The 24,219-nt window shown below is 44.3% G+C and overlaps 1 protein-coding gene across 2 annotated transcripts; it reads left to right on the top strand.

The window, feature by feature from the left end:
* Positions 1-2,286: 2,286 nt before the first annotated feature.
* pcdh12 (protocadherin 12) lies at positions 2,287-22,617 on the top strand. Of its 2 annotated transcripts, XM_046324777.1 has the most exons (5): positions 2,287-5,693; positions 7,162-7,253; positions 11,887-12,035; positions 20,403-20,453; positions 20,730-22,617. In XM_046324777.1, the coding sequence occupies exons 1-5, from the start codon at positions 2,790-2,792 to the stop codon at positions 21,137-21,139; spliced, it is 3,606 nt and encodes a 1,201-aa protein (XP_046180733.1). In that variant the 5' UTR covers positions 2,287-2,789; the 3' UTR covers positions 21,140-22,617. The 2 variants fall into 2 exon arrangements, with proteins under 2 accessions (XP_046180733.1, XP_046180734.1); XM_046324778.1 differs by lacking the exon at positions 20,403-20,453.
* The last annotated feature ends 1,602 nt before the right edge of the window (positions 22,618-24,219 follow it).

The raw sequence follows: 24,219 nt of genomic DNA, 5'->3' as shown, positions 1-24,219 counted from the left end.
GATGCACTATTGTAAAGTGACTGTTCCACTGGATGTCATAAGGTGAATGCACCAATTTGTAAGTCGCTCTGGATAAGAGCGTCTGCTAAATGACTTAAATGTAAATGTAAATGTAGTAGCTTCTCTGGAATGTGTATGTGTGTTTGTAATGCAAAGTAAAGCTTTGGATCAGACTACATAACCTCAGGGAGGTGTTAACAAAATGGTCACCGATGGTCACTTCTCGGCTGTTTGTGTAAGAAGCTTTCCTTTGCTTCTCTTGTTCCACTGCAGTGATGAGGATGACAAGTGGAATGCACACAAACACAAAGTAGGTAAGGTTGACACACACACACACACACACACACACACACACACACACACACACACACACACACACACACACACACACACACACACACACACACACACACACACACACACACACACACACACACACACACACACACACACACACACACACACACACACACACACACCACTACCTTGCTACCTTTCTCTCTCCCTGATCTCCACTCTCTGAATACTTAATTGATCCTAAGAGTCCAGCTTGAAGTTCACTTCCAGGTGCTCTTGACTGCTTGACTTCACATGAGGCCTGTAAAACTTCTAAAGACTTATGTTTTGACCGTTTCTTACGGTTTGCTTTGTAGAACAACAAAACAAATAGCACTGAAGATTTGATAATCATTACCACACGCCCTCCCACAGATGTGAAGGTTGAGACTGTTGGGAGTTAACATTTGTGAAGGTGGGTGTTATGGTGGTGTGGTTGCGTGTGTGCCCGTGTGTGAGTGTGCATGTGTGTGTATGCTCTGGTAGAGAGGGAGAACTGTTAAGGACCCCCCCCAGCTCTCCAAATGGGGATAATTGGTTGATGGAGATTAGCTTTATGAGTGAAACGGATCCCCTGTTTGTTTAGGGGAGAGAGCCTACTCGTATTTTGGCCTGACCTTTGCTCTCTCTGGCCACACAGAGACGGGGAATCAGCCGCCCATTTTTGGCTTTTTACGAGGTATGGTGACCGAAGCCCTTGACGCTGTCTCTGAGAAGTTACAGTGGACTACGGGGACTGATATCTTTAGCATCATCTTTCCCAGAGTTATCACTCTGTGAAAAGCTTTTATTGGCTCGTGCAGTAATGGGTTTGTTGATGTCCGAGCTGAAGGGGAAGTGTTATGCTTGAAACTTTGCATGCTATTCTTTCTGGTGTAGCTTATAAGCCTACGGCTCCTTTATTTTAGGTCCTCAAATAGTAGATGGAAAAATAAGAATTATATTAATGCAAACAGAAGAATTATGGACATGTAAACATTGATTGATCAGGTTGATTAGTCAGGTTTTGTGTGTTTGAAACGTTACAGAGTATAACAAACGTTGTCTTTATAGGCTCAGGCTATTGGATAATTTCCCGTCACACATTAAACTTATTTATACATGCAGAGCTAAGATTATGCCATTTCACACTCTTTAAAAAAAAAATATATATATATTTTTAAATGTTCCTATCGTGGAGATCCTGTACATATAATTGTCAAGATGTATAATGGTCTGATGTTGTTTATCAGGATTGTTTGCCCTGGTTATGTTATCTGGAACTGCAGTTTTATGTCATTATTGTGAGCCCTTCGGTATGGATAGATTCTACTTTTTATAGCAGCACAACATTTTTTTATTCACTGTGCTATGTGTGAAAACAACATTTGCAGCTTACTGCTGAGAAACCCAACAAAAAACACATATTATAACAAAAAAATGAAAAGTAGTCCAGAAAGGGACCATTTTACCAGCCAAAAGACATTTACGGCTGACAAGTTTGAGGTTGCAACACATTTATCAGCAAGAGCTATCTAGCGTTTAGGATTTCTGTCGCGAGCCCAGACCTTACGTCATGGAGCTCTGAGTCGAGAGCAGGCCTGGTTACAGTTCAAAGTCCCATAGGGGCCACGCTTCAAGCCCACTCTGATTTCTACTGAGTTACAGATCCACAATGCAAGGTTGTGATGGATTTTTGAAGATTGCAGGAAAAAAGCAACAAGGCAAAAGGAGTGAAGGACTGGAGGCAGAGGCGGAGGGAGGATCACATTTCTTTAAAAGCACTCCAATGTTGTTTCAACTCCTGCTTGATTTCCTGAGGGTCCACTGTTCTGTTTTGGGGTGGGGAGTTTAGATTTGCATATGCTCCATCCCCCCTGTTCTGATTGGCTGGGTCCTATCCTGCATGTTTCATCACAGATCCAAACTTCCCCAGTGCTCTCCTTGCTTTACTTTGTAGCTACAGGCTGATGAAGCGGGACACTGGGAGCCAGCAGCTGTCTGTGATTCATGCAGTAAGCTGTGAGTGTGTGTAAGAGAGGGAGGCAATAGCTCTAGTTATAGGGTTCTGTAATTTAGTTATCTGACTAAACTTAAGGGCTCTAAGGTTGCTGGTATAAAAGGGATGTAAGGGTTGTTTTTCATTCATTTAGTCTTTAATTCAAATCTGTTTTGTTAGGAAAAATATTGGATTGTTTCATTGCTAGATTGAGCTGTAATTGTTGGTATATTTTGTGCTGATACTCAGAGCTTGGTAAAAGTGTAAGAATATGGGTAGATGAGCTGTTTGATTAATTGATAAATGTATTTTATGTTTTGTCGGTTTATAACTAAAATATTTGACTTTTCTACTGTATCAGGATATTTTAAAAGGATATTTTCTATCAATAGTTTAGTTTTTTCACCAGTCATTATTTAAATTGAAGAAGGGGAAATAAGTAGTTTTTTTGTGGGTGTTAGCCATGCCCTTTTAAATGCTTGACAGGACAATAACATCTCACACAGTCATGCTGCTGGCTCTACCGCTGGTTCTGTGGCTTATTTCTGGGGCCCAGTCTTCAGACCCGGCCCCATTAACTGTCATGTACCAAGTCTGGGAGGAGCAGCCTGTGGGCACCAGGGTTGGCCGTCTGGTCGATGACCTGCGTCAGAGAGGCGAGACCGGGGTACTGGAGGATTTCCAGGTCGTGGAGCATGGTCAAGCCCTGCCTTTCTCCATTGGAGTAAGAGATGGAACTGTCGCCACCCTAGGCCAGCTGGACCGGGAGGAGCTGTGTCGAGGCTCGGACCTGTGTGAGCTGGCCTTCAGTGTCCTCTACAGGAAAGGTGGTGTTATCCACTTCCTGAGGGTGCGGGTGGAGGTGATGGACCTAAATGACCACAGCCCAACTTTCCCCAGCAGCCAGCAGGAGATTGAAATCTCTGAGATGGCCACATTGAGGATGCGGATCCCCCTTGACCGAGCGGTGGACCCGGACGCCGGCCCCAATGGTCTGCAGACCTACTCGCTGTCCGTCAACCAGCATTTTGCCCTGGATGTAAGGAGTGCTGTGGATGGGCCAAAGCAGGCAGAGCTGGTGGTGATCAAGGAGCTGGACAGGGAGGTGCATTCCTCCTTCGAGCTGACTCTGGTGGCCTGGGACAAGGGGAATCCTCCCAGGTCGGGCAGTACTCTGGTCCAGGTCAACGTCTTGGACTCTAACGACAACAGCCCCATGTTTGAGGATAGCACCCCCACTGTGGAACTAGCCGAGGATACAGCTCGTGGGACTAGCGTCATCAACCTCAAGGCCACGGACCCTGACCAAGGGGCCAACGGGGAGGTTGAGTACTCTCTAAGCAAGCATGCGCCACCTGAGGTGCATAAGCTTTTCAGTATCCACCCCCAGAGTGGGGTAGTGACTTTAAAAGGCCCACTGGATTATGAAGCCAAACACTTTTATGAGGTGGACATCCAGGCGCGTGATCTTGGGCCCAACGCCATCCCCTCTCATTGTAAACTACACATCAAGCTAAGGGATGTCAATGATAATGCACCAAGGATCCACGTCACTTGGACACCCCCTGATTCCCCAGTGGCAACTGTTTTAGAAGGTGCACCAAAGGACACGTTCCTTGCACTGGTGATGGTCTCTGATGCAGACTCCGGGGACAACGGGAATGTGCACGCCCACATCCAACATGGATCCGGCCACTTCCGCCTCAAGAAAATCCATGGCGACAATTACATGATCGTAACCAATGGCACCCTGGATCGGGAAAAGGTCATGGAGTATAATCTCACGTTACTTGCCCAGGATTACGGTGACCCTCCACTGTCATGTGTTAGACACCTAGTTGTCCATGTGTTGGATGAGAATGACAATGCCCCTGTGTTCTCCAAGTCCCACTACAGGGCTTCCTTCAAGGAGAACAATACCGTGGGGCTCCAGGTCCTCAAGGTAGAGGCCAATGATGTGGATATTGAGCTCAGCGGCAGGGTGTCCTTCTCCATCCGAGAGTCCAATGAGCTGGGACCTCCCACTGCGTCTTTCGTCATCCACCCCACCAGTGGTGTAGTCAGCGCCCAGCAGTCATTGGACTATGAGGAGTCGCCCACATACTCCTTCATTGTGGAGGCCATAGACCATGGGCAGCCACCCCTCACCAGCACCGCCACGGTACTCATCGAGATCCAGGATGTCAACGACAACTACCCCGTCATCAAGGAGCCGATGCCAAAGAAAGGCATAGCCTTTGTGAGTGTCCCGGTCAACGAGAAGGGGGAGATAGTGGCACAACTAGGGGATGGTGCTGAAGAAGGCTCCACCGATCCTCATACTGGTCGCTCTGTCCAAAATGGATTTATGGGATTCCTGGCCACTACCATCAAGGCTAATGATCCAGACTCTGGCCTGAATGGAAGACTCAGCTACATGATCACAGATGGAAACCCCACAGGACTATTCAGACTCAATGACACCACCGGACAACTGTATGTTAACACGACCAATGCTACAGAGCTCATTGGGAAAACTTTCAAAGTGGATATTGCTGTATCGGACAAGGGTTCTCCAAGGCTATTGACAAAGGCCACCTTGGAGGTGGCTTTCATCAACTTGCGGGACCATTTGAAGAACTCAGCTCCTGGTAACCATGGTCAGCTGAGTTTCACCATGATGGTGGCCATCTGCCTTGGGGCCAGCTGCATCCTGCTTCTCCTGGCGGTTGCCTTGGTGACAACCTTCTGTCGCCCCACGAAACGAGACAACCATTCCTACAACTGCAGGACGGCCGAGTCCACCTACACGAGCCACCCTCGCCGCCCGCAGAAAAACATCAGGAAGACAGACATCCAGCTGGTGCCAGTCCTGAGGGGACGAAGGGAGGACCCTCCAGAAGATGAAGCACAGCCCCTCTCCCCTATGCTCCTGGTGGTTGAAGAGCAAAACACTGAAACGCAGTACAGCGTTGCCAACTCCATGAACCCAATAGTCCACTCCCAGGCCTACCCAGAGGGGGGATCAACGCTACCAGTCTCCCATTCCAGAACACTCAGGAAACCTGGGAGCATCGAGCTGGACGGCACTCTTCCTTGGACCCCTGCCATTCCTTACCGAACCCTGCGTAAGGCAAGAAACCCTTCATCGTCCTCCTCACTGTATCAGACCAGTACCCTGAGGCGACATGGGAACTCTGAGATCCAGGTTAGCCCCGACGTTGAAGTGGCAGAAACATCGTCCCAGGTGGCAACACTTAGAAGGCCCAAGAACAACGATACCAGAAGTGGACTTGACGCTGAAGACCACAGAAGGATGCTGAGGAACCTGGTCCGTCTCTCCATGGCTGCCTTCGGAGAGAACTCCATTGAGTTGTCTGCCGCCTCTCCCGAAGTGCAGGTAATACACCTTTTTAGTTATAATTACTTGAATGTGAACGTGAATGCACATTTGGTATATCTTATGCAATGCATCACATTGGTTTTAATCATTCTCATGTCAAATACCCTATATCCATTTAACAAATAACAGAAAGAGAACCTTTTTTTTTTCTCAGACTTTCGTAGTATAAATAAGCCTCAATTTTTTCACGTGCTCTAACTGAAACAATTAAGTGTAACCTACAGGAATTGAGATGCATTTAAATTGAAGGTCCTGAGAGCAGATAATTTCCCCCCTCTTGTGTATGGATTACATAGGAAGCCTGAGGGGACAACTAACAGATGATGCTGGAGCCAAAGCATTGCGTTTATTCAGGTGCTCATGTGTCAGCCACTGTAATCCTGTCTACTCCCATGCCCCTCAAGCGTTCGCACCAATCCTTTTTACTCAATATCGCATAACACACTCGTATAGAGAAGGTAAAATGCCAGGAAAAATCAGTAGACCACTCTTATTCTCTAAGGGGGAAGCCCAGCCAAAGTAAGCTCTGTCTGTAGAGTAAGGGAATACTGCTTTGACATTTAAACACCGCGAGTCGTCAGTGACAAATGGTCCAAATTGCTGATCTCACAAAAAAAAGCAGCATCTGTAAATGTCTACTCAAGAAGTGCTGTGCTAGTCAAATCGACACATCGTCATTGAGGGGGAATAGACGCAGAGGGGGAATAGGCGCAGACGGGGATGCCAACTCCCAATAGTCTTAGAACAAAGAGTCTGGCAGTGTTTTAAGGCCTCACGTAAATTCCATTATAAGCGCAGGAAGATGACTGAGTTTTGACCCGCCTCTCCTTCATCTCCGCCTGCTCGCCCCAGCTGGAGGTTTTCAGACCCCCCCCCCCTCCCCCTCCACATGACCATATTTCAGAGGTTCATCCTGGAAGGAAACAGGTCAGAGAATAATAGCCCTCCACGTAAAGCGCTTTCCTGTCCACCATCTGAGACACACACACACACACACACACACACACACACACACACACACACACACACACACACACACACACACACACACACACACACACACACACACACACACACACACACACACACACACACACACACACACACACACACACACACACACACACACACACACACACACACACACACACACACACACACACAAGCCCACACCTCACAAAGGCTGTTTCCTCTCTGAATGTGGAGGCCAGAGTTAGCAGCATATCCACAGGAAAGATATCAGCACAAACTGCTCCAAATGAACACCCCAATGTTAGTGAGCGACAGGTTGAATAGATTCTCACCGAACAAATAATATTTATTCATTTGACGATTGACACCTCCACCCAATACACTCAACAGCCTCAATACAGCACCTTCTCAAAACCCTAGTTTGTTATTCTGACTTCTGTGTTATAAGATCACTGTCTCCTTACCCCTTTCATCATCTCCTGCCTCCTTACAGCAGGTTTCTCAGCTCCTCTCCCTGCTCCACCAGGGCCAGCTGCAGCCAAGACCAAACTTCAGAGGCAATAAGTTCTCCCAGCGTGCTGGCAGGTGAGCACATTTCCTCTAGTCTTTTTTTCCCTTTTTCTTTTCATTATCCCTCCTTTGTTTCAGAGCCAGTTGGCTGTGGACCACTACAACCACTACATGCATCATTATCCCTCCTTTGATTCAGAGCCAATTGGCTGTGGACCACTACATGCATCATTATCCCTCCTTTGTTTCAGAGCCAATTGGCTGTGGACCACTACGACCACTACATGCATCATTATCCCTCCTTTGATTCAGTGCCAATTGGCTGTGGACCACTACATGCATCGTTATCCCTCCTTTGTTTCAGAGCCAATTGGCTGTGGACCACTACGACCACTACATGCATCATTATCCCTCCTTTGATTCAGAGCCAATTGGCTGTGGACCACTACATGCATCATTATCCCTCCTTTGTTTCCGAGCCAATTGGCTGTGGACCACTACGACCACTACATGCATCATTATCCCTCCTTTGTTTCCGAGCCAATTGGCTGTGGACCACTACGACCACTACATGCATCATTATCCCTCCTTTGATTCAGAGCCAATTGGCTGTGGACCACTACATGCATCATTATCCCTCCTTTGTTTCCGAGCCAATTGGCTGTGGACCACTACGACCACTACATGCATCATTATCCCTCCTTTGATTCAGAGCCAATTGGCTGTGGACCACTACATGCATCATTATCCCTCCTTTGTTTCCGAGCCAATTGGCTGTGGACCACTACATGCATCATTATCCCTCCTTTGTTTCCGAGCCAATTGGCTGTGGACCACTACATGCATCATTATCCCTCCTTTGATTCAGAGCCAATTGGCTGTGGACCACTACATGCATCATTATCCCTCCTTTGATTCAGAGCCAATTGGCTGTGGACCACTACATGCATCATTATCCCTCTGTTTCCGAGCCAGTTGACTGTTGACCACTATTACCACTACATGCATCATTAGTTTTAGATTGTATTGATGCCTTATGATTCAACAGGCTACAATCTGACTCACATTATTATCTTTTCATGAAATGTAACTTGTCAAAAAGTTTAGATTTGCATACATATGTATTTGTTATTTATCCTTTTTTGTACAAGTGATCACACTGAGATTTTAAATCATTTTTTTCAAAGGAGACTTGACCGAAGACAGAAAATAAATACAAGCACCCTATAAATATTGTTTCAAATCTTCCTACCCAATGGGCGCAGACGTCAGTTCAACGTCTAGTTCTGATTTACATTTGGTTGAGTTGTCAACTAACACAAGGTCAATGTGGGAAAAATAAAATAAGGGATTTTGGTAGAAATTTGTGTGGAATAAAATACACAATTATCTTACGTTGATGATTTTTACAAAATCCAATCAGTTTTCCACGTTGATTCAACGTCATCACATTGAAATTTGTCGAAATAACATTGATTTAAAATCAAATCAAATGTATTTATAGAGTTTATTTTTACCGATGTCATAAAGTGTTGTTCAGAAACCCAGCCTAAAACCCCAAACAGCAAGCAATGCAGGTGTAGAAGCACGGTGGCTTGGAAAAGCTCCCTAGAAATGCTGGAACTGAGGAAGAAAGAGTGGAACCAGGCTATGAGGGGTGGCCAGTCCTCTTCTGGCTGTGCCAGGTGGAGATTATAACAGAAAATGGCCAAGATCTTCAAATGTTCATAGATGACCAGCAGGGTCAAATAATAATAATCACAGTGGTTGCCGAGGGTGCAACAGGTCAGCACCTCAGGAGTAAATGTCAGTTGGCTTTTCATAGCAGATCATTCAGAGTATCTCTACTGCTCCTGCTGTCTCTAGAGAGTTGAAAACAGCAGGTCAGGGTTCCAATAGCCGCAGGCAGAACAGTTGAAACTGGAGCAGCAGCACGGCCAGGTGGACTGGGGACAGCAAGGAGCCATCAAGCCAGGTATGGTCCAAGGGCTCAGGTCGAGGTCGAGAGAGACTTAAATTCACACCGGATAAGACAGGAGAAATACTCCAGATATAACAGACTGACCCTAGCCCCCCGACACATTAAATACTGGAGGCTGAGACGGGAGGAGTCGGGAGACACCGTGGCCCCATCCGATGGTACTCCCGGACATTCAACCAGTTTGTGCCCAGTGGGTGGTACTATAGCTAGAAAATGCTGCTCAGATATGTGTCTGCCAAATAACAGGAAGAGTGTCTCATACCATAAGTGCTCTGCCAGTCAGTCACTGGCAGGGAGCAGGTCTACGCAGGACTGAGTGCCTACCACACTGCCATGACTCCTTCCCTAAAGCAGGAGCCAGCACATCCACTGACCACAATGTTATATTCTATACACAGTATGATGTGAGGGGTTTCATTAAGAATTAAGAATCTGTCTACGTGGGGTGTATGTTTTGTGTCATGGCCGACTATCTGGGATGTTGTCGGCCCCCCTGGTTTATCTCCCAGTTATACAATGGGTGGGTCTAATCCAGGATGCTGATTGGTTAAAACCGCATCCCAGCCGGTGTCTATTCCACAAGTTACCACAAGCTATGACTGTGGAATGCCTATTTACTCTGTTCCATCTCAGTGGAGATCAAGTTTATAAATTGCCTGGCTGGGCTGATGAGACGGTGGATTGCGCAGTGAGATGGAGTAAATAGGCATTTCAACCTCATAGCTTTAGCCTGTGGTAATTTGTGGAATGGACACTGTATGGAATGCAGTTTTAACCAATCAGCATCCAGAATTAGACCCACCCATTGTATAATTCTGTTCACGAGAATGAGCGTTAAAATCCCACCTGGAAAATGACCTCTTTCACCTTTTATTTTGACAAAAAATCCTTCATTTGTTGTATGATTTGGAAACATTGGAATTCCGACATGACCGTTTCTAAATGAAAGAGCCATTGCAAATGTGTGGGCAGAATGTTTAAACATTTTGCACGGAATCTTTCAAACTAAACACAACCTAACCGGCCGCAAGCTGGCGCTATTATCCCTTTTACATAGTTTGTCATCTTACGTCCGTCCGACTGTGATGTATTCAGCAGGCAATACACTGGTGACTCCCATGGACCGGATTGTACATAAAACATCTTCCATTCCCGCTACAAAGTTTCCTCCTTAACTCGATTTAATGGCTCATTTGTGGGGGAAAAATAAGCATATAACACATATGGTGGGCGAAATAAGCATATTGTCTTAATAAAACACAATTTTCCACAACCATTTTAAGAGTTTCAGACAACTTCTGGATGTTGTACACCATGTGAGTCTGTTTACCCCTGGCTGAATGCGCACCGCAACATCAAAAAGTAACATTAGCCACCCTAGTATGGTGGTGGAAAATTGTTTTTAAGACGGTACGCTAAATCGAGCAAAGGAGGAAACTGATACCGGTGCAGCCTGAATTGAGGATGTTTTATACAAAATCCGGTCCTTGGTGGACACTAGTGTATTACTGGCTGGGCTGACTGTGTCGATACCTAGAGGTAATACGGCATCAGGAATAACTACGTCCTCTAGGGGTCTCGGCGCTAGCCACCTACAGTGAGTGCCAAACACAGAATGCATTCTGCCAGATGATTATTTATTCAAACAATTTCAAACTAAATGCTAGAGCCCACACTTATATGCAAAAGACGAACGGTTGTTGAATATTTTGTTTATCGATAGATGACAGAAACACAATCTTCTGACTTGGTATAGGCGCTGAGATTAAATAGGCTACAATGTCGCGCTCCTATTGCACATAAATACTGTATATTATCCTACACTACCCATGGCCTTCTGTCAAATATTTGAAGTAGGCTACTGGTCTGTTTACTTTAGAGCATTCCTGGCTTTTGAATGAATGAATGGCCATATTTATCGTATAGTAGCGGGAACTAACCAATAATGTCAGAAAATGAGAACAATAATGAAAGAAACATATTAAAACCTACATGCTGTTATGCAATCTCCTTACCAGTGGTAAATGCGTCTGTTTTATCATTTCGTTTTCATGTTTTTATCACCATTATTATTAATTATTTCCCGTGCCTCAAACATCTCAATAGAACAATATGCTTGCAATACAATTAGAAGTTGTGTGTACGCATGGTCTGAGCTGTGTGTGGAGGTACGCACACTTTCCAGTCGGGTTCAAAATGGATAAATACCAATCTTTTCGGGGTTTAGTCTTTTTGTGTGGGTATGCACCTTTGATAAAGAGGCCTCAGGTCTGTCTGGTCTCTAACTGGCTCTGATAAAGTCTCTGACAGGGAGCATGTTCTGTCTTCAGTTTATACCTGGAGTCTCTGGTATTTTATCACCAAACCTTAAAACCCCCAGAAGTACATGAAGTAGGAGACAAAGATTAGTGTTGCACAAGACCTAATAGCTTGGCTTAGAGCATCTCAGCACAGTTAAATGCCACTTAGCACACCACACCCTTTGTCTGGCTCAATGCACCTCAGCATTGAGCCTGGGTTGGAAGCTATTCAAGTATTAAACTGAGCTCAGGTCAACACATTCCAGAACAGCTTGATTCTTGGGAACAATTGAATATGACATGACAGTCATAGTGAAGGTTCCACAAGATGGCTGACCGTCGATAATATGACTCCTAAACGTCGGTTCTAAAATGCCCTCTCACTGTCCCTGACGCTCCCCTGTCTGTTTCCTCTGCTTCCCTGTAGGTCTTACGCTCAGGACACTGATTGGCAGAGCACCAAGGACAGCGGTCATGGTGAGAGTGAGGCCGGAGACATGGACTGGGACATGGGCCGAGACTCCCCCGTCGACCCGCTACTGGAGGAGGGGCTTAATAACCTGCTCAACAACCCTGGTAAGAACTTTTTCAAATTGAAACTTTATTTAACCAGGTTGGCTGTTTTGACAAGAGAAATTATACTATTTTATAGTCAACAAAACAATAGATTGAAGGGAAAATATTTTAATGGTCAACATTAAGAAAGGAAACACTTTTTCAGCCTTGAGACAATTGAGACATGGGTCGAATTGGCAAGACATCATATTTAAGTTCCTTTAAACTGTGTATGTTAGTAGATGCCAGGCGCACCGGTTTGAGTGTGTCTGAAACGGCAACCCTACAGAGTTTCACACTCAACGATTTACCGTGTGTATCAAGAATGTTCCACCGACCAAACGCAATCCAGCAAACTGTGGGAAGCATTGGAGTCAACATGGGTCAGCATCCCTGTGGAAGGATATCGACACCTTGTCGAGTCCATGCCTTGACAAATTGAGGCTTTTCTGAGGGCAAAAGGGGTTGCAACTCAATATTAGGAAGAGGTGTTCATAATGTTTGATACACTCAGTGTATGTGCACAGTAAACATACGCATTGAGTTCCTTCCAATTGTTCAGGTCATCGTCACGTCGGCTCTGTCTTCGTTCTTTTCAAAACACGGCACATAGTCTCTCTTAATAAGACTTCTTTCAGTTGATCTTGAGTGAGAGCCATTTAAAGTCTATGCCGGCACAGTAACCTCACACAGGGGTGCTACAAGGACCTGCGTGTGTGTTTGTGTGTGTGTGTCATGCTTGAGTCACCCATGCCCAAAGGGGTCCATCATTAGCATTGTAACTCACTAGATTTGTGAGACTCATGAACGGTGAGAAGCTCATGCTCTTTGAGGACCTATGACGCTGTTCAAACATTCAAACAGCCTGTGTTTCTGATTCCCTGGGCAACACATTTTTTTTTCTTTTCACCTGGAGAGCCCCATCTTTTAAGCTGCATAGAACAACCCCAACACACACACACACACACACACACACACACACACACACACACACACACACACACACACACACACACACACACACACACACACACACACACACACACACACACACACACACACACACACACACACACACACACACACACACACACACACCGTCACCACCACCCACTCTGCCCTGAGGCAGTGTGTCAGTGTGATCTGAGCAGATAGCCTTGAATCTGACCTCTGATATCATGTTCCACATCTGTCTTTCGTCCCGATCGACACAATGCAAAGGTGTGTGTGTGTGCGTAGATCAGTGTGTTTTCAGCACCCCTTCTTCAGAATGCGGCCTCAGTCTATCGCTCCTTGAGCTCTGCTATTTTCTTGAGTCTGCATTCCTTTGTTTGGTAGCCATATCACTTATTAAAGGGACAGTTCACTCGAAAATCAGTCTTAGAGCTGATAGACGATGAATCACGTATCACCAATTGAATTGTCAGTTTTCAGTCAACTGATGATTCTTTTCAATATTTACCATTAGGACTTATCAAAGTTGAGCTCTGACTTTAGTCAGGTCTGTGGATCTAACGCTTGGCAGTATGCTTTAAACTGCTTCAATATCTTCTGGTGTTTTGTTGTGGTTGTAGTCAATCAACCACAGCAGGGGTGTTCTTCACATCAAACATGTGTGGTGCGTCTAAGGGGGTTGCTTTGGTTCCAGTGAGAGGGTAATTGTTTTCTGAGGATTTAGGGTTTCCCTGCTGGTGGGTCCAGTCTAATTAAGTTAGGAATGGGGGGAGCCATGGATCACGAGAGATAAAGAGAAGGGAGATAGGGAGATGAGGTGAAGAGAAAGGGAGATGAGGTGAAGATAAAGGGGGATGAAGAGAAAGGAGGATGAGGTGTAGAGAAAGGGGGACAAAGAGAAGGGAGGATGAGGTGTAGAGTGGGGGATGAAGAGAAAGGGGGATGAGGTGTAGAGTGAAATGGGGATGGGGTGTGGAGTAAGGGGGTGGAGTAAGGGGAATGAGGTGTGGCGTAAGGGGGATGAGGAAAAGGAGGATGAGGTGTAGAGAAATGGGGATGAGGTGTAGAGAAATGGGGATGAGGTGTAGAGAAATGGGGATGAGGTGTAGACAAAGGTGGATGAGGGGTAGACAAAGGTGGATGAGGGGAAGAGAAAGGCGGATGTGGTGTAGAGTGCGGGGTGAAGAGAAAGGGGATGAGGTGAAGAGAAAGGGGAATGAGGTGTGGAGTAAGGGGGTTTCCAGGGGGATGGGAGAAACACAGTAAGAGGATGGGAGAAACACAGAGAGAGCGAGGGGGGAGTGAGAGAGCGGGGGGGTGGGGGAGAGAGCGAGGGGATGGAGGGAGATAAATTTGACTAATAAGGCATGATAACTCCTGACTGAGGGCAATTCTTAGACACGAGACGTAGCCAAGGGCTGGGAAACAACCCTTAGGTGGGAGTTATAACACACCAATTCCCAGGTTCGACAGCCTTATTACTTTTATAAAACAGTTGACAACATGTTTTCATTAACTTTATTTTAATTAGTAAATTAGCTTTATTTCATCCTTCCACCAGACGATATAGTCCGGGCAAAAGCCGGTTCTGACGTTGCTAACCATCAGACTGGTTGTTAATTATATTCTCATGTTTTGACCAAGTTGTCGCTATGCTAAACAAGTCATTGGCATGTAGCTTGCTAGGTAGCAGAGATTCAATTATTACAAGAGAGAGGAGTTTAAATGTAATACATAATTTATAAATGGGCAACAACCAGCTAATGGTCGAGTCATTAAGATGGTTAGGGAGGATAGCTAGGCTAACTTTACTTCTCCTTTGCTAGCTAACTATTAACCCCCTCTGTACGAAACCAAATGCTTGGCTAGTAGCATGGGGTAATATTCTCAAGACACATTTTTCCAGAGGAGATTAAGGTTATAAATTGACCGGCTGGGCTGTGGATGTGCATTGATACATCTAAAGGAACAGTTAATAGGCATTACACATGGAATGCAGAATTGTGGCGCTATAACTCACTGCTATCAATCAGCCTAAAGGATCCAAACAACACGATCCCATACCGTTTTCTAAAATGAGATGCAGAAGGGGGGACGGGACTGAGGCGATTGCAGAGGAAGGGGCCAGAAAAGGAAGCAGCATTTTAGAAAACATGATGTGATTGAACACAGGCAGTTAGCTTGTGAGTTAACCTCTCTCTGATGTGGCTTGCTGTGAGTTTGATTGATCACTGCCTCCCCGGGAAAGTCAAGCAGACGCAACAGACCGTAAAAAAGGGCCAGCCTGCCCCCATTTTAGTATCTGACCGTGTTTTGTATGTACGCTAGCCCTGCTAGCAACGCTCTCTTCTGAGGTGTCCTGGAGACGACAGACATGAAAGATGGTGGTCGACTGAGTCAGCGCGACCTCATTTGATGACCTTTTGCATGTAGTTCAAACCCCCCCACATATATGGAGCTCAGTCTTCCATTCAAAAACAAATATATCTCACAGCAGAGCCTTTGAACATTCCAAACAAATACAGCAGAGGATAACTAACTCAGAAGGACTTGTTTCGTTTATGGATTGAGATTTAAGTGTGTCACAGTGCGTGTGTGTGTGCATGAGAGAGGGAATGTGTGTGTGTGTGGTGGGGGTAGGTTCTGGGGTTGTTCAGTGACTGCTCTGTAAGTTTGTGTTCCCAACTTTGTTTTGGTTACCGTACCCCCAACTGAATTTCACTCTGCCCGGAGTATCTCTAAAGTATCCCTATGGACTCATTAGTCTTTTGAAGTACCCCCTGTGGATAGGCCAAGTACCCCCAGGGGTCCCAGTACCCCTAGTTGGGAACCACCGTGTTAGTGTGTGCGTGCCCGGGTCTGGTTGTGATTAGATGAAAAGGACCACAGGGCAAGTGTAACACGCAGGATATGAACCCGGGTCTCCCATGGAAGCAACCAATGTCTTAAGACCAAGAGGGAAAAGTCTCTTGGTCTGAAGGGCAGATGTTGTTTTTTGAAGTTCGCAGGCAAGTATCTCTGGGGATACTTGACAGGAGTGCTAGCTAGGTTAGCTAGCTAGGTTAGCTTACTAGGTACATATAATAGCTTTAGGTTGGTTGTTTTTCCATCAACAACGTTTGCTCTCTGATCACTCTCCCTCGCTTGGGCAAGGGACATTTGGATGTAAAACGTCATTCAAGGGCTAAGGGTTTAGGACCGAGGAGCATTTAACACAGCAGAGGATCGGTTCCTCTTCGAATTTGGCTTTAGGGATTTTTTTTCTGTGAGGCTATTAAAAGACACTATACTAATGTTAACAGCTCTATCTAACTGAAACATGGCACCTGACCTAGATTTGAGATGGGACAACCTTGCCTAAATCCTCTCTCTCACCTTATTACAAAGTCTTTAAATAATAGTCCTGTACAAGGTATTTCCATGGCTGGTAAATAAATTATGAGCCAGCTGGCTGACTGACGATACTCCACTTTTTCTGAAAGACAATAGTCAGATTCCCATATCGATCAATGTGATCTAATCCTTTTCCAAAGCATCTGGTCTATGTCTTAACATTAATACATGTAAACTCATGGCTGTCAAAGATTGTGTGACACCCTCATATTATTATATTCCAGTGAAAGAAGAACTGACATATTTAGGCATAACCCTTACTAAGTATCAGAAGTATAGAGGCTTACAAAATTTTAACCCTCTTATTTAAAAAAAAACACAAGAAGCTAAATCAATTGCTACAGAGGGACTTCTCTATCAAAGAAAGAGTTCTAATAACCAAGGCTGAAGGTGTCTCTAGACTAACAATATGCTGCTCTATCTTTATCTTGACTGTAAAATCAGCAAAAAGAGAGACCAGATGCTTTTAAACTTTCTGTGGAGAAACTGTACCCATTACATTAGGGAAACTGTTGTCATGAACACTGATGAGTATAATGGGCTGAATTCTGTACTTTACATAGTTTTAAGATCAATTTGAGAAAACAATTCCTAAAGAAGACCCACTTCTATGTGGAACGGTATTAATCATGTTGTCTTCTCTACTTTTGGTGGCCATAATTTCATGTTGGTTTGCAGTTATAATATAAACAAAGTTCCAGTAAAAGATGTATTGTCATGGTCCTTAATTTATAACCATAAATGTTCTCCATAGAGATATTGTATAAAAAATACTTAGTGCATTCGGAAACCTTGACGTTTTGTACATTTTGTTACGTTACAGCTTTATTTGAAAATGTATTCAATTGTTTTTTTTCCCTCATCAATCTACACACAATACCCCATAATGACAAAGCAAAACCAGGTTTAGACATTTTGGCAAATTTATAAAAAACGGAAATATTACATTTACATAAGTATTCAGACCCTTTACTCAGTACTTTGTTGATGCACCTTTGGCAGTGATTACAGCCTCGAGTCTTCTTGGGTATGACGCTACAAGCTTGGCACACCTGTATTTTGGGAGTTTATCCCATTCTTCTCTGCTGATCCTCTCAAGCTCTGTCAGGTTGGATGGGGAGCGTCGCTGCACAGCTATTTTCAGGTCTTTCCAGAGATGCTCGATCAGGTTCAAGTCCGAACTCTGCCTGGGTCACTCAAGGACATTCAGAGACTTGTCCCGACGCCACTCCTGCATTGTCTTGGCTGTGTGCTTAGGGTTGTTGTCCTGTTGGAAAGGGAACATTCGCCCCAGTCTGAGGTCCTGAGCACTCTGGAGCAGGTTCATCATCAAGGATCTCTCTGTATTTTGCTCTGTTCATCCTTCACTCAGTCCTGAACTCTGTCAGTGACCATCGGGTTCTTGGTCACCTCTCTGACCAAGGACCTTCTCCCCCGAATGCTCAGTTTGGCCGGGCTGCCAGCTCTAAGAAAAGTCTTGGTGGTTACAAACTTATTCCATTTAAAAATGGAGGCCACTGTATTCTTGGGTATCTTCAATGCTGCAGAAATATTTTATTAACCTTCTCCGTATCTGTGCCTCGACACAATCCTGTCTCGGAGCATAACACACAATTCCTTCGACCTCTTGGGTTGTTTTTTTTGCTCTGACATGCACTGTCAACAGTGGGACCTTATAGATAGGTGTGTGCCTTTCCAAATCATGTCCAATCAATTGAATTTACCACAGGTGGACTCCAATCAAGTTGTAGAAACATCTCAAGGATGATCAATGGAAACAGGATGCACCTGAGCTCAATCAAAGTAGATTGATGATTTTTAGAAAAAATCTAACATCTGAATATTTTCAGAATGCATTGTTTTTGTTTGAAATATTGGTTCCCAAAATAATATCCTATTAGTGAGCCAACTTGTAAATGCAGAGGGACTTTTCCTATCTCCATCTTATTCTTAAATTCTTATCATAAGATCCCTGTAACATCTAAAGAGTTTGCAAATTGTTTTAGATGCCATCCCCTCAGGTGTTGCTTTATTGTTCAGAAACGTGTCAAGACCCTGACCCTCAGAACACACCTACGATTAACCCTGTTGACTCATCAGTAAGAAATATGAGTTTTTCTTTTGGTCCATTCAACAACATTAGAGCTATAAGAACCTTGTTTCAACAGGATGTTATGTCATGCCTTATTGGAATGGTTTTTATTGATAATATAGTTGGGAAATTTTTTTTTTTTTTTTTTTTACGTTAAAAATATTTATAAATGTAATCCTGCCGACCACTATATGATGAAGTAAAAAACAAAACATGGAGTCAAATTGTACCTTTTGTAATGACCACCCAGAAACGGTGTTGAATCTATTTTGGCATTGTATTCATGTGAGGAATCTGTGGCAAGACAACAGTAGATTTATAATTTTACACTATTATGGAGAGATGTATTGCTTGGATTATTTACCTACGATAGGAATAAGTTGAAACAATTTCATGTCATTCATTTAATCATGCCATTAATTTCATGAAATTGTCATTTTCAAATATAATCTCTTTTTGGGCTTAGTTGTACAATTTGCATTGTACAAATAATTATGATGTTCCGGCCCCCTATCCATCAGCTCCGACATCTCCGATTCGTCCTGCGGCTGAATCTAAATGTCTACCCCTGCCATACAGTTATACCATAACTAAAGTTTTCCCTTTATCAACAAAACAAAACAAAAGCAATATGTTGGTCATGATAATCAGGTTTGCACATCCCCATACAAAAAAAGATATACATAGAATGCCTGTAATGCTTAACTGTAGAGAATGGCTTTAAATTGATTTTTACCTGTTGAGTGTGTACGTGCTCATTCCAGCCTCGTTTTTACCCGGCGCTAACATGAGTCCTTTGTCCGGATCATGTCTACATTCTGTTGGTGCCCACATTTTCAGAAATATGTCTACACATGGAATTAAAATGTCTGTTTTCCGTCCACTGTGGCTGCATTGTGACCAGATTTCCTGGCCCCTTTATGCAAATTATTTCATAATAATATTTATTTATTGTTAAGACACATATTGATCTAAACAGTCAATGGTGCCACCTGCCAATGATTTAAATGTTTTCTCTGTCCATATCTGTCTACACTTGTAAGATATCACGACACAATATGTGTCTGACTACCAGAAGTGGGCAGGATGATCCGATCACAATGTGTCCTTTGATTGTCTAAACAGGGTTGGTGTGTAAAACCACTTGACCACATTAATGCCGATGTATGGTCACGCAATATGCATTGGCCATACAGCATTTACAGCAATGCTGCCTCTGCATAAGTAAGGGAATTGATACTTCTTGCGCTTGTCAAGGAAGTGAATTTGTGTTTATACAAGATGTACCGCCCCCACCTAACGTCATCCAATCATGTCAATGCGGAGTTATATAGAGACCACCGCATTGTTAAAAATTGGGGCGGCGCATGCGGTATGGAGCTTGATGTGGCCTTTTGCGTCACACCCTCTGTACGTCACACCCTCTGTACGTCACACCCTCTGTACGTCACACCCTCTGTACGTCACACCCTCTGTACGTCACACCCTCTGTACGTCACACCCTCTGTACGTCACACCCTCTGTACGTCACACCCTCTGTACGTCACACCCTCTGTACGTCACACCCTCTGTACGTCACACCCTCTGTGCGTCACACCCTCTGTGCGTCACACCCTCTGTACGTCACACCTTCTGTACGTCACACCCTCTGTACGTCACACCCTCTGTGCGTCACACCCTCTGTGCGTCACACCCTCTGTGCGTCACACCCTCTGTGCGTCACACCCTCTGTGCGTCACACCCTCTGTGCGTCACACCCTCTGTACGTCACACCCTCTGTACGTCACACCCTCTGTACGTCACACCCTCTGTACGGCGCCTCTGCACCGCATTCTCAGATCAAGCATAAATCAGCTTTTACTTTATAACTCCGGATACAGCCAGGAGGTGACAGGAAATGCCGGTTAAATATACTCCTGTGATATATATCCTGTTGTCGTCCCACATAGTGTTTTTCTCAAGGAAACTGAAGGAAACGGCAAGATTCGACTTGTACCTCCGTAAGCTTATTTTCATTAACTTAGTCTATATTTGTCTTCTTCGACATACCAGATAATCATTCTCCCATCTTCAGATTTCATTTAACGTTTTCACGTGAAGAAATTCATTTTCAAAGGGATAAACAACCATACTGACCAACAACAATCACTATAACAAAGAACACCCACATGTTCCCTGTGTCACATCCACCACTGTATCACTGTAGAGTTGTTGCTTTGTCCTATGTTGTTAAAAACGGTATTGACATGTTCTCATCTCTCTCCTCCTCTCATCAGATGACGTCTTTGCTGACATAGAGGACCCTGCGTGGATGTCCCGCCTCTCCCTCCCCCTAACGGCCGACTACCACGAGAATGTTTTTGTTCCCAATGGGCCACCGTCCCCTGAAACCCATTGCTCCCCAGACACCCTTGACTCTGCCTCCTTCTCCACCTTCGGTAAGAAGCCGGAGGATGGCTTACTGGGCGGGGCCTTGATCTCAGAGGTCAACACTTTGTTTAATATGCTCCTGACCCAGAAAGGCGACTCCCAGCCCCGCCCCTCGCCAGACGTGCTCTACAGACTGTCCGCCACCTACCGGCGCTCGCTGGGGCTGGAAGGAGATACCGCTGCAGCAGGGGGCGCCAACATACAAAGGAACTCTGTGAACCCCGAAAATAGGTCCCCCCTGGTTCAATACCCTTAGGCCCAACCCCTGGTATGAGAACAGTTGCCTCAACATTACTTGATCGATTCTTGTGTGTTTGGATGCCTAAGACCCCCCCCCCCCCCACAAACTGATGCATTTTTTTACATGTTGCTGAAATGACTGAACTGCTCAAGCTTACAACAGCAACTCTCTTCCTTCTCCTAACATATCCCCATTAGATGTCCAATACATGCCTAAGCTCTGACAGCCTGCTTCCCTGTATGAAACAGGACAAGGTCAGAAGAGGGAGAGGAGTTAACCAAAGGCCTTTATTCAGTACTGGAAAAAAGCACAATGTACTATACAGTACTCCCCACATAGAAAAGTGTCCATTTACCTTGGGATAAATGTTACACAATGAAACCGTCTTCCTCATGTGGCACATACTCCTCTGTATCATTCTGATGCAACAAAGATTCACTTTCTGTCTCTCGTCAGAAGTGTTTCTCAGTGGGAGCAACAACATGGTGCTATCCGTTGTTAGCGTTGTCCATGGTATGAATGGCTGAGTTTAGCAGCCCTAAACAAAAGAGCCCAAGAAGGAAACGGCTCTCTCTCTTCTCTGAAGACAAAAACACTAACAACATTAAGTCCTGTTCCTGAGGAGAAATGTCTGTCACAATGGACCTAGTCTGCCGACACTTCCTTCACCACCATTTTGAGAAATGTTTCCATTATTGATTACTATTTGTATTTACTCAAGTAAATTATTTAGCTACTGAAAAATGTACTATTTACAGAGGTATAAATGTTTGTTTATGTCTGTGTAGGAAACACTTACAGTACCTTCGGAAAGTGTTCAGACCCCTTGATTTTTTCCACATTTTCTTATGTTACAGCCTTATTCTAAAATTGATAAAATACAACAACAAAAAGTCCCCAGCAATCTACACGACGTACCCCATAATGCGTACCCCATAAAGGAAAAACAGGTTTTTAGAAACGTTTGCAAATCAAATGTTTTAAATGTTTAAAAATCAGAAATACCTTATTTACATAAGTATTCAGACCCTTTGCTATTTATTATTTGTTTATGGAAGAGCGGCCAGACGGAAACCACCACTCAGTAAAAGGTTCATGACAGCCGACTTGGAGTCAGCCGACTTGGTACATGACAGCCGACACCTAAAGACTCTCAGACCATGAGAAACACGATTCTCTGGTCTGGTGAAACCAGGTTTGAACTCTTTGGCCTGAATGCCAAGCGTCACGTCTGGTGGAAACCTGGCACCATCCCCATGGTGAAGCATGATGGTGGCAGCATCATGCTGTGGGGATGTTTTTCAGTGGCAGGGACTGGGAGACTAGTCAGGATCTAGACAAAGATGAACAAAGGCAAAGTACAGAAATCCTTAATGAAAACCTGCTCCAGAGCGCTTAGGACCTCAGACTGGGGTGAAGGTTCACCTTCCAACAGGACACACAGCCAAGACAATGCAGGACTGGCTTTGGGACAAGTCTCTGAATGTCCTCTCTGGCCCAGCCAGAGAGCCCGGACTTGAACCTGATCGAACGTCTCTGGAGAGACCTGAAAATAGCTGTGTGGCAATGCTCCCCATCCAACCTGACAGCTTGAGAGGAGAGAAGAATGGGAGAAACTCCCCAAATACAGGTGTTCCAATCTTGTAGCGTCATACCCAAGAAGACTCAAGGCTGTAGTCGCTGCCAAACGTGCTTCAACAAAGTACTGAGTAAAGTGTTTGAATATTTATGTGAATGTGATGTTTCAGTTGTATTTATTTTTTATAAATAAGCAAAAATTCTAAAAACGTGTTTTTGCATTGTCTTTATGGGGTATTGTGTGTAGATTGATGAGGGGGAAGAAACAATTGAATCAATTTTGGAATAAGGCGGTAACAAAACAAAATGTGTAAAAGCCTTGTTCTCATTTGCAGCTTGAAGTGACTCAAATCCAATATTTTTGCATAACCGATTCGCATCTGTTCTTTTTCCTGCAGTCTGAACAGCTAAAAAAGCACATGGAATCTGATATTTCAAGCCACATTTCAAACCACTTTCTCAGGTGGTTAGAAGTCCGATACAAAACGTATTCCTGGCCATGCGGTCAAATCTGATTTATTTGCCCTCAAGTGGTTTTTAGACTGTTATTTGGCATATCTTGTTGCTTGCTAGCTACTCTGTTGACAGTTTGTCAAGAAAAATGTGGTAGCTAACTAGCTTGTTAAATGTTTACAAACAAATGAGTGAATGTGCTAGAAAGCTAAACTGCTACCTAGCTAGCAAGTTGACTGCTGTGGCTGGACAAAAAGGACTCGTTTTGAAAGTTGGATCATCTTATCCTTTGAGGCCTTAAGTGGTCTCACACTGATTTTGACCATTCAAAGCACCTGGGAAACATCCTTGGCAGGCATTGTCACCTTAGCTTGCTACATAACTTCTGAGTGATAGGAAGCACTTGCACCAATCGGCCTACACCAGCACGCACACACCTGTCTTTACTATGACAACTAGCTTAGTCATGTCAGCATGCCATCTGAACACATATACATCCTATTTGGTCACTTATAACTTGCTATTTGGACAGTCAGTATTCCAAAACTGATTTGAGCATTATAGGCCTGCAGTGTGAACAAGGCATTATACACCCAGGATTTGGCTTCCAGGTATTTGAATGGCTGTAAAAGTGTTATAAATTAGAATTTTTCTGACAAAAGGTGTCATTTGTAATCTTGCTCAGAAGAGGGAGTTTTTGTTGTTGCCATAAATCAAACCAGCAGCACTTTGTACATTGTATTAAAATGTCTTGGAAAATACTATCATTTTAAAACGGCACCATTGTCATTTATTCCTACAAATTACACTATGTTAAGGATTTGGACTTTTGTTTTGAATGTTGCAAAATGAGCGACTACAGCGCAAGAACACGTCTAGGAGAAATGTGAGAACACGCCCTCTGCCGCCACTTCTATGTAAATGTTTTATATTGACTTGTGATTAGCCAGTAGCTCAGTGGAGCTTTCCTTATTCATTCTTCAGGTACCAAGGGTTTGTTGGAATTCCTTCAAAGTGCATCCTTCCTTCCTCTCTTCCTTGGAAACAAATCTTGACTAGACATA

The sequence above is a fragment of the Oncorhynchus gorbuscha genome, linkage group LG23 (assembly GCF_021184085.1).
Source record: "Oncorhynchus gorbuscha isolate QuinsamMale2020 ecotype Even-year linkage group LG23, OgorEven_v1.0, whole genome shotgun sequence".
Classification (NCBI taxonomy): domain Eukaryota; kingdom Metazoa; phylum Chordata; class Actinopteri; order Salmoniformes; family Salmonidae; genus Oncorhynchus; species Oncorhynchus gorbuscha.
The sequence above is the reverse complement of the archived record's forward strand: the minus strand, read 5'-3'. Positions and strand labels throughout refer to the sequence as shown.